Source organism: Mastomys coucha, unplaced genomic scaffold (assembly GCF_008632895.1).
Source record: "Mastomys coucha isolate ucsf_1 unplaced genomic scaffold, UCSF_Mcou_1 pScaffold21, whole genome shotgun sequence".
In the NCBI taxonomy this organism is placed as follows: Eukaryota; Metazoa; Chordata; class Mammalia; order Rodentia; family Muridae; genus Mastomys; species Mastomys coucha.
The window spans coordinates 112303697-112314734 of NW_022196904.1; the positions used below are offsets into that span (position 1 = coordinate 112303697).

Consider the following 11038-nt stretch of genomic DNA (forward strand, 5'->3'; position numbering starts at 1 on the left):
ACATTTCTTTAGGTGCTTCTCAGCCATTCAGTATTCCTCAGTTGAGAATTCTTTGTTTAGCTCTGTGCAATCCCTATCAAAATTCCAACTCAATTCTTCACAGACTTGAAAAGAGTAATTTGTAAATTCATCTGGAATAACAAAAAACCTAGAATAGTGAAAAACTAGTCTCAACAATAAAAGAACCTTGGGTGGAATCACCATCCCTGACCTTAAGCTTTACTACAGAGCAATTGTGATAAAAACTTCATGGTATTGGTACAGTGACAGGCAGGTGAATCAACGGAATAGAACTGAAGACCCAGAAATGAACCCATACACCTATGGTCACTTGATCTTTGACAAAGGAGCTAAAATCATCCAATGGAAAAGAGACAGCATTTTCAACAAATGGTGCTGGCTCAACTGGCAGTTAGCATGTAGAAGAATGCAAATCAGTCCATTCCTATCTCCTTGTAGCTTGAGTCTAAGCGGATCAAGGACCTCCACATAAAACCAGATACACTGAAACTAATAGAAAAGAAAGTGGGGAAGAGCCTCGAGCACATGGGCACAGGGGAAAATTTCCTGAACAGAACACCAATAGCTTAAGCTCTAAGGTCAAGCATCAACAAATGGGACATCATAAAGTTGCAAAGCTTCTGTAAGGCAAAGGACACTGTCAATAGAACAAAACAGCAACCAACACATTGGGAAAAGATCTTTGCCAATTCTATATTGGCAATAGAGGGCTAATATCCAATATATAAAAAGAACTCAAGAAGTTAGACTCCAGAGAACCAAATAATCCTATTAAAGTACAATTCTTGAAACAATTTTCACAAATGACATAGGTGTTCCTGAAGAGAGGCAGAGGGCAACAGGGCACAAGTGACGTGTAAGCAGAATGAGACTGTGGTAAATGGGGGCCAAGGTGATGTGAGAAAGATGGAGAGGAGAATTAAGAACTAATTTTGTTTGAATATTCCATAGTGAAACTTAATATTTGGTATGCTTAGCTAACTTCTTTTTTAATAAGAAAGGGAAATGTTCAGAGTTAGGCCTGTAGTGCAAGCCCCACTTCCTGTGAGCGAGGAACTGCTGTGTAACAAGTACCCACAAGCAGTGTAACAAGATGTCCACAAGCCTTGTGGGGGCTTAAACAATAGCCTGTTAATCCCATCAGTGCATGGGCAGCCTAGGTGGATGATTTGATGGTCTTTGTGGAACTATACTTCATTGTCAGCTGGAAAGGCTGGCTGAAACAGATGACCTCCCTCACATGGTGGGTGGTTAGCTTGGGCTGCAGGGAGCAGCTTCCCCTTCATTGAGTTAAGTGGGGCCGAGGACTGAACCCAAGGTTCGCTAAGTGCTCTGCCTCTGAGTCCCGCCCAGCCACTTTGTTCTGCTGTGTCTTAGGTTTCCAAGTCTAGTCATGAGCAAGCACAGTACTCTCCTGCCTCCACCTTCCTCTCTAGGATTCTCGGTGTGTGGTACCACAGTGCCTGAGGCTTCTTAAAGTATGATGTTCTCAGCACAACAAAGTCCCAGGGTTCCCAGAGGGAAGGTGTGGAGTCCCATGCAAGCACGTTCACCCTATTCTTTGAATCACTGCAAGTCACAGCATTATAGAGAAATCAGCTTCAGCTCCTTCACTGGGAGCTGAAACTGGAGCAACACTGAAATGTTCACAGCACAAGGGGAACCAGCTGAGGCAGCCATCCGGGAGGCTCCTCAATTCTAAGAAATCTGTGGGATCTCCATTTTGGCTCCCTCTAACCCAGAGTAACCCTGTGGGAGTGTCTGACCCTAACCTGTGCTCTTCCCTATAGGAGGTCTGGCTGCGGTTATCTATACAGATGCTCTGCAGACTGGCATCATGCTTATAGGAGCGTTCATCCTGATGGGCTACAGTAAGTGGGGAGCTCTGTTTTCATCACCGTGATAAGCAAACCCAGAGATCAGGAAGCACCTTTAGTTACTACCTGCTCCTTCCTATTCCAGCATGTGTGTGTAAGATAGAAAGGGGGGAGGGATAAAGGAGGGTGGTTACCACCTGTATGTTTGTATGTGCATGTGCAACATCAGGTTTCTTCTTCAGTTACTCTCCCCCACCTTAATGTTTTGAGACAGTCTCTCATTGAGCCTGGAGCTCACTGTTTTACCTACACGGGCTGGGCTGGTCAGCTCTGGAGTCACTTGTCTGCTCCTCCCCCAAGATTCTAGATCTATGCAGCTCTCACATGGGCACCAGCAAGCCATATCCCCAGCTCTGGATTTTACTATTTTTCTATTTAAATATATTTTAAATTAAAATATCATCATGTCACCTTCTCTCCCTTTCCTCCCTCTAACCTTCCCTATACGTCTCCCCTCACTCCCTCTCAAACTGATGGTCTCTCCTCGAGTACTGTTACTACGCGTATAGGAGTACACAAGTACAACCTGCTGAGTCTCGATTTGTTGCTTGTGTGTATACAGTTTCAGAGATGACCATTTTGTAGTGGATAGAGAATGAATTGACTATTTTTCAAAGTGAAAAATGGACAATCTTTTTCTGATACTGGTTTGGATAAATGATTACATCCATCAATGAAAGGGAGGGAGGTGTCAAACTTTGACAGACAGTGATGTTTTTGACCTTTTGAGATCTAGACACAGAAGAGGAAGAATAGGACAGCAAAACAGTGCTTTCATGTCCTATGCACCCAGTGTCACATAACATGTCAAAGCACATGACATTCAGATGTACATCCATGTAAAACTCGGGACAGTGACATTGGAGATCTTCATTATTCTGTGTGTGTGCGTGAGCGTGTTTGGTGCATGCATGTATGTTTGCATATTTGTTTGTGTGGGGGCACACATGTGGGGTTTGTGTACTTGCATGTGGAGGTCTAAGGTTGACCTTGGGTGTCTTATGTCTTCAAGACTCCACGTAAACCCACCAATTCTAGTACGGCTAGTCCGTTTGCTATGGAGATTCAGTCTCTGCCTACTACACGCTGGCATTTCAGATGGCTTGTCACATACAACTTAGTTCATCCATGGGCTCCAGGCATACAAGCTTTGGTCTTCACACTTGTATGGCAAGTGCCTTAGCTACTGAGCCTTCTCCCTGGCCCGTTAGTCTTTTAGATCACAAAACTCCAGGCAGTGACTGCCAAACAAGGCTAATAAGTAAGATGGCAGCCAGGTATAGTGATGCACAAACACAGTGCAGGCGCTTGAGAGATTGAAGACAGTTGGAGCCAGGAGCTCACACTCAGCCAGGGAAACATAAAGAGACAGAATATTAGAAAACAAACAAAACACAGGACTCAGGTCTGGGCAAACAGCTTTAGACTTCAAACCTAAGCCATCTTGCATCTGGCAGTGAAACTGATAAGGTTTATGGAGAAGCCCGGGTACAGGTGCCAAAGACACAGGAAGAATTTGGCTTTTAGCACTGCGCAGGGTATGGACTGTGTTTTAGATAAAGGTCACTTTCAACCTTCAAATGAGATTTCAAAGAAATAACCACTGAGTCATACATTTGTTTCATGCTTCAAACAACAAAAATCACTTGCTAGCTTTTAGTCAGATTGTTTTGCACCCTGGTGAAGAAAAATAAAGTTCTTCATTTCTATTTTCTCTCCCTGTTGTAGGAATTTTTTTTATGTCTGAAAACACCACTGTTTGTTGATCACCTTTGAAAACCGCCTTTATTGTCTATGATAATCTTGGTTGTGACTTGGTTTTCCAGTATGTTAGTGGAGCCTCTCCTGCCTTCTGCACCACAGGAGGAGGTCTGCTGTTCTCATTTCTACTCCTCTGTGTACCAAGAACCACCCCCCCCCCGCCCCGGCTGCCTTGAAGGTTTTTCTGCATTATCTTTTTTTTTGTTTTTGTTTCATTTTGTTTTTTCGAGACATCTGTATAGCCCTGGCTGTCCTGGAACTCACTTTGTAGACCAGGCTGGCCTCGAACTCAGAAATCTGCCTACCTCTGCCTTGCAAGTGCTAGGATCAAAGGCATGCGCCACCACTGCCTGGCCTGCATTATCTTTTTTATTATTTAACTTTTAATACCTTTTGCTTCATTTTCTCACAGTGTGGCTGAGGCCGTCTCTGAACTTCTAAGCCACTGTGCCTGGCTCCTTTACTCTTCAGTTGCAGCATTTCTTTCTTTCTTTCTTTTTTTTTTTTTTTTAAGATTTATTTATTTTATGTGTCTGAGTACACTGTAGCTGTACAGATGGCTGTGAGCCATCATGTGTGTGGCTGCTAAGAATTGAACTCAGGACTTCTGCCGGCCCGCTCGCTCCAGCCCCACTCACTCCAGCATAATTCACTGTAGCTATCTTCGGACGTACTAGAAGAGGGTGTCAGATCTCATTACAGGTGGTTGTGAGCCACCATGTGGTTGCTGGGATCTGAACTCAGGACCTTCAGAAGAGCAGTCAGTGCTCTTATTTGCTGAGCCATCTTGCCAGCCCTGCAGCATTTCTAATATGATATGTAAATGGGGGTTGTGTTTATCCTCATTGAGACTCTTGAGATTTGGGGAACTGTAATTTAATGGCACATTTTGACTTTTCATCTCTCCTCTTGTCTCCCTATCTCTCTTCTTCTCCTTCTCCACCTCCTTCTCCTCCTTCTCCCCCTCTCCCTCCTCTTCCTCATTCTCCTTCTTCTCCTCCTCCTGCATGTTCTGGAGCTTGCTCTGTAGACCATGCTGGCCCCCATCCCTGCCTCTCAGGGTTAGGGTCACTGCTGGGATTAAAGGCGTGCATCACCACATCCGGTTGGTTCCAAGTCTCACCAAACCTCCTATGTCACACCTTCTTTCTATTTCAGCATGAGTTATTTCTATTCACATGGTTTCCAGCTTGCTGATGGCTTCTTTGGCTGTGCTGTCTGCTGATAGAAGAGCGATTTGTCATCTCCATATCATCTCCATTCTATCCTTTCATCTCTTCTTCTCTTTCCCTCCCTCTCCCCCTCTCTCTTTCATTCTTCTCTTTTATGTTTCCATTACTGGGGACAAACCAATCTCCTTATGCTCGCTAAGCATACACTCTACCACCAAACTACACCCCAGTCCCATTTAGCACTTCCTTGTGTTTCTCTGCTGAGATTGTCCATCCAGTCATGAATATTGCCCACATTCGCACTGCAGCCTATATAACCTATTAATCGTGGTTATTTTTCATTTCCTGTCTGACAGTTGCAACATCTGGGTCACCTCTCAGTTTGCCTTTATCACTTTGTTTCAAAACGGTAGGTCATTTTTCTTTCTTTCTTGGGCATCTCATTATTTCCTTTGATGTTGGATAAATTGAATTTATGTTTGGATATGAGCATAGCTTTGACCAGGTTGTTAATGAGGGGCCAATCCGGTTAGGTGCTAAGCTGAGTTTAGATTTATTTATTTAGTTAGTTAGTTTTTGGTGATAGCTCTTTTGCACACCTCCAGCTTCAAATGCCTTGGGCATTACCTTTGCTGTGATGGAGTCTGATCTTCCGGAGGGTTTTTGTTTTTTGTTTTGTTTTGTGTTTATGTCTGTGTTAGTTTTTCCATGGCTGTAATAGAATTATTGACATGAACAACTTAGAAACAGGAAAGATCTGCGTTGGCTCACAGTTTCCGAGATTTCTGTCTGTCATTGTGGGGAGGGTCTTATGGAAAAGAAGTTTACATCGTTACAGCAGGAATCAGCCAGATGACAGGAAATAGCCAGGTCAAGAGACAGCCACCATTCCTTGCTCATATATAGGCTGTGACTTATTAAATTTGATTCAAGAAAAAAATAGAAAACCTTAATAGTCCAATTTCTAAGGAAGAAACCAGAACATTTGATACTATAAGTGTCCTAGAAGAAACAGGAAGAGGCTATTTTTATTACTTGCTGTCATATAAAATGAGATACATCTATTGAAATCAAAGAGATGACATCATTGTTTACAGATACTGATATAATGATTGGCTGCTTAATGACTTGGAAAAATGACCTGGAAGATGGTTGAGTAGATCAAGACTAAAATTCAGAAGTCATTATCTTTTATCTAAGTAGAGTTTTATTTGGTACCCTGATAGCTCCTGGTGCTACCAGAGTGTGGCCCATGGCCAGCAACCTCAGGGTCACCCTGGAGCTCATAAAAGGAATCCCAGCCCCAAGCCTGATCTGTCAAGTCAGGGTCTGCATTCCAATCAGACAGAATCCCAGGCCCCAGCCTTCCCTCCGGCCCACAGTCTGTACTTCAACAATCACCAACTGACTCGTCCACTTAGGAAGCTTGATTCCACTCCTGGTTCAATTCTATACCCAACTGTGCTGTCTGCTGTGGTTTGTCTGTTCTGGTTTATTTGCTTCTCAAAAACTTTTAAATTTCTTTTATGTGCTTGGATATTTTTTCTGCATGTATGCCTGTGTGTGTGTGTGTGTGTGTGTGTGTGTGTGTGTGTGTGTGAATGTGTGTATGTGGAGATGGGGTGGGGTGGTACATGCATGTGTGCTTGCATGCATGCGTGTGTGCTTGTGTGTGTGCAGTATCTGCTGAGGCCAGAAGAGGGCATTGGATCCTCTGGACCAGAGCTATGGATGGTTGTGAGCCTCTATGTGGATGCTGGGTATTGAATCCCATTCCTCTTAAGCACTCCAACAAGTGCTCTTAACTGTTGAGCTATCTCGTCAGATAAGGGGTGGAGCCAGCTCTTCTGCACTCATACCCTTGGGCAGCTCACCTTTTGTCCCCATCCTACCACCAGGACCAGCTGCCCAGGTAAGGTATGGGTCCTGCTCTCCCAAGTGCCACAGCAGGTGAGGAGCAGGGCCAGCTCTGCACAGCTCTTGAACATCAACATGGTCCCAGGCAGCAGCCTAGACCAGGGAAAACCTGCATGGCCTTTGGTGGTAACATGGGCCACAGACATTGGCACAGACCCCTGCTGCTGCATGGCCAGGGACATAAACATGGCCCATAGCACCAGCCTGGACATTACTGTGGTTTCAGGTGGCAGCAGAGGCTACGCACACCAGACTGGTCCTCACTACCCCCCTATTTCCATTTCTACCTTTCTTCATAATGTTCTAACTGTTCAGCATCTTTTCCTTTGCCAACTCTCCATCACATACTTGCACATCGTAGTGGCTCCCCCTGCAGGTGGGCCACAAGGCAGAGGGGCCTCTGGTGTCTTCATCCAGCCCAGCTGTGTGGCCATTGTGGCAAGTGAGCCTCTTGACAGTTCCCAATTTTAAAGGAAGGTCACCAACTGCAGTGATATTAGCAGGACCTATGACCTTGATATTAAAAGATATTCCAAGTTCCTTTTAATTGAATTAGAGGTGTTGTTGATTGTGTGTGTGTGGTGTTTGTACACATGTCTGTGGGTGTGCTTGCTCATGAGCCCACACATGGAGGGTGTCTTCTTCCATGTCTTTCTACCTTATTGTTTGAGACAGAGATCTCCCACTGAACCTGGCCCTCACCCATTAGCTAGATGAGATGAGCAGCAAGTCCTCAGGATCCACCCCTCTTCTTTTGTTATCCTAATGGTGTAGTTATAGATGATCACTATGACGCCTGGCTCTTATGTGGATTCCGGGGATATAAACTCATGCCTTTGTGTGTGTGAAGCAAACATTTTACCCTCTGAGCCACCTCTCCAGCTCCTTGCTATTTGAATACCTTTGTGTGTATGTTCACAGTTTCAAAACCAAACCATTCTAAGATCTACTATTTTATTATTTAACATCAGAGACCTATTATTTGATGGATTGTTTCTTTATATATATATGTATATATATATGTATATGTATATATATGTGTATGTGTGTGTATATATATGTATACACACACACACACACACACACACATACATATATATTCTCCTATGCTTTATACTGTGCATTCAGAGATAGTAGTCAGTCAGTGAAGTGACACCGTGGATAAAGACACTTGCTTGTCAGGCCTTATGACCTCAGCTTGATCCCTGGCATTCACACAGTGGCAGGAGAACACTGACTTCCACAAGTTGTCCTCTGATCTAACCCTGACACTCACACTACAGCATGTGCACACAAACACATCCATACGCCCGCACACCCAAGTCTCTGTGTGTAAACTATTCTGAGAAGCAATCTGCAGCAGGTATGAAGACATGAGAGAAAAAGGACAGACTGAGAACCCTTAAGGGGACACTGTTCCTCAGGAGCTCTGCTCTAACTAGGCCGCCATCTGTCTCCACCTTGCTGCGCACTCTACGAGGTCTTGGCAATCTTAGGCTTTTTCTGCTCCCTAGGTTTTGCAGCTGTTGGTGGGATGGAAGGCCTGAAGGACCAGTACTTCTTAGCCCTGGCTAGTAACCGGAGTGAGAATAGCAGCTGTGGGCTACCCAGAGAAGATGCCTTCCACATCTTCCGAGATCCACTGACCTCTGATCTCCCCTGGCCCGGGATCCTATTTGGAATGTCCATCCCATCTCTCTGGTATTGGTGTACAGATCAGGTATGGGAGCTGGCTGAAGGTCTCCCCAGTGCCTTGGGGTGGCTGATGTCCGTGGTGTGACTTTGCTGTATGCTGTCCTCCATTTCCCCATCTCCTCCCTTTCTTCCATCCTCTCCTCTACCAGTTGCTTTGCTTCATATTCTTACAAATGCTAATGGTGGATCTGGACCTGCTGGCCACAAAGGGGGTGTATGTGTGTGTAAAACATTGCTTGATGTCTGGAAAGAGCAAGTCATAAGCTCCATTATAAGAAGATAAGAAGGAGGTGATAAATTTTATTTCAAGATTTGCAGTGTGTCTCATTTATTCAACAAACAGCCCAGACACTCCTGGCACTTAAGAATCTGGAGCCAATATGAAGCTACTCTGCCACTTTGTGCCTGGGGACACAAAGAGATGACAGATAAGCATGCCCTATGAGATTAGGTTAAGGGTGTCACTTTTTAAAAAGTACAGTGAGACAAAGGAAATCTAAGAGCACACAGAATCAAAAATAAAACATAAAAAACCACTCAATTGCTACAATTTCTATCAGTTTCAGAGTTGAAAAGCCACAGACTGATATTGTCCCAGTCATGACCAGGGCTTTTGAGCTCTGAGTGGATGGATCCCTTGGGTCCCAACACTTGTCCCCTGGCTCAGTTTCTGTCACTATTTCTGCAGTCGTAGCATTAGCAAACATTTTCTATTTAGCACCCTCCTTGACACGGTAGCACCTCTGGTGGTTGATGGAGTTCTTCTTCAGAGAAATGGGCCTCCAGGTAGCCTTACTTTTGCCCTAAATTTGTGCACGTTGTACTGTAAAGTCTAGCACAATTTAGGGGAATGGTCCAGAGAGGGATAAACCCAACCCCTGAACATTCTTCTGAACATTAAGGGTGTTGAGTGAGGACTCCAGTTAGTAAGGAAAATAATTATTTTAATACAAAAGGATATTTAAAAAAAAAAAACAAAAACAACATCAGGCAAATTATGGCAATTATTATCTATGAGAGATTACTATGTGTTAGAGGCTATCCTGCAAATACTTCTATCTAATTTCAAAGCTGTTCATTTTGTTGGTGAGAATACTAAGGCAAAGAGAGGTGACACTGGGTTCCCAGGTCCACAGCCAGGTGCTGAGGAGTCAGGCTTGAACCCAGGCTGTGTAACTCCACCTCTAAAGAGCACAGTTCCTCTGAGGTGACATCATCAAGGTGATGCCATCCCCTAAGAGCCCTACCTATGAGATGTCCAGGGCACAGCCTGCCAGGTCATGTTCCCTCCACAGTTAGCGATCCCACTGGCTTATCCTGGTAGAGTACATTTTTCCTTTACCTTCCTAAGCATTTATTTATTTTTACTGTATGTCTATGAATGTTGGCCAGGATGTATGTTGGGGTACTATGTGTGTACCTGGTGCCTGTAAGTGAGAAGAGGGCTTCAGATCCCCTGGGACTGAGTAACAGATGCTTGTGAGCCACCATGTGGGTGCTGGAAACTGACAATGGATCCTCTGCAAGGGCAGCCAGTGCTCTTAATTGCTAAGCCATCTCTCTGGCCCCTCCTTTGCATATATATATGTATATATGTATATGTGTGTGTGTGTATGTATATATGCAATATATGAGTATACATATATTTATATTCATATACATGTATATACATGTATGTGTATATGCATATTTTATATAATATATACAACACAATGAAGTTGTTTTAACAAATTTAACTGGCCTGTCTTCAGCACATTCTTTTACCTAACTATTATAGCTGAAGATGTGGGTTAATTCTGGAGTGAACTGAAACTGACAAAGTCTAGCTCTGGATGTAATAAGGAGGGGACAGCGAAGGAGTCATGGCCACCCCAGTCAGACCAAGGGATAAAGATGATGAGAGATGCTTTCTCCTAAACAAGGACCCATATCTCAGTTCCACCACTCCTACTGAGGAGCTACGAAGCTTCCAACTACCTCCACTATGTTCCAGGTGATTGTTCAGCGGAGTCTGGCTGCCAAGAACCTGTCTCATGCCAAAGGCGGCTCCCTGATGGCCGCGTACCTGAAAGTGCTTCCTCTTTTCCTAATGGTGTTCCCTGGTATGGTCAGCAGAGTCCTCTTTCCAGGTGAGGAGGCTGTTGGGGGCAGAGGTCATCGGTCCCTCTGCAAGTTTCAGGCTCTGGGAAATGGTCTCCTGATCTACCTACTGACTTCATGTTGCTCCCCAATGCTGACTCAGCAGACAAGATCCACTGGTGTGGACTCTTGTGGGAGTCTACACTCTTCATACCACAAACTACTCTAAAGTCATGTGGTTCCACATGCTTATTCCCCCAAGACAAGCCATGAACTTGTGCTTTATGGTTTGAGCTCAGTGTTCTGGTAACTTTGGCCTGATGGAGCCCCTCTTATGACAATAAATATCAGGGGAGATAACTCTATAGGAACACACATACCACCACCACCCCACTCCCCCCACACACACCATAAAGTTGTCTTTTTGAGACAGAATCTTATATGGCCTAGGCTGGCCCTGAACTCATGATGCTCCCGCATCTGCTTCTCACGTGCTGGAATTACAGGTATGCAGCT

The 11038-nt window shown here is 44.4% G+C and overlaps 1 protein-coding gene across 4 annotated transcripts in view; it reads left to right on the forward strand.

The window, feature by feature from the left end:
* Slc5a11 (solute carrier family 5 member 11) overlaps positions 1-11038 on the forward strand; it is a 65342-nt gene that overhangs the window by 39905 nt on the left and 14399 nt on the right. For 3 of the 4 annotated variants that reach the window (XM_031384608.1, XM_031384610.1, XM_031384611.1), the window contains 3 exons: positions 1812-1892; positions 8263-8468; positions 10437-10572. In XM_031384608.1, the coding sequence (XP_031240468.1) occupies positions 1812-1892; positions 8263-8468; positions 10437-10572 (423 nt within the window). The remainder of the gene's footprint in view (positions 1-1811; positions 1893-8262; positions 8469-10436; positions 10573-11038) is intronic. The other variant, XM_031384609.1, reaches the window with a different exon arrangement.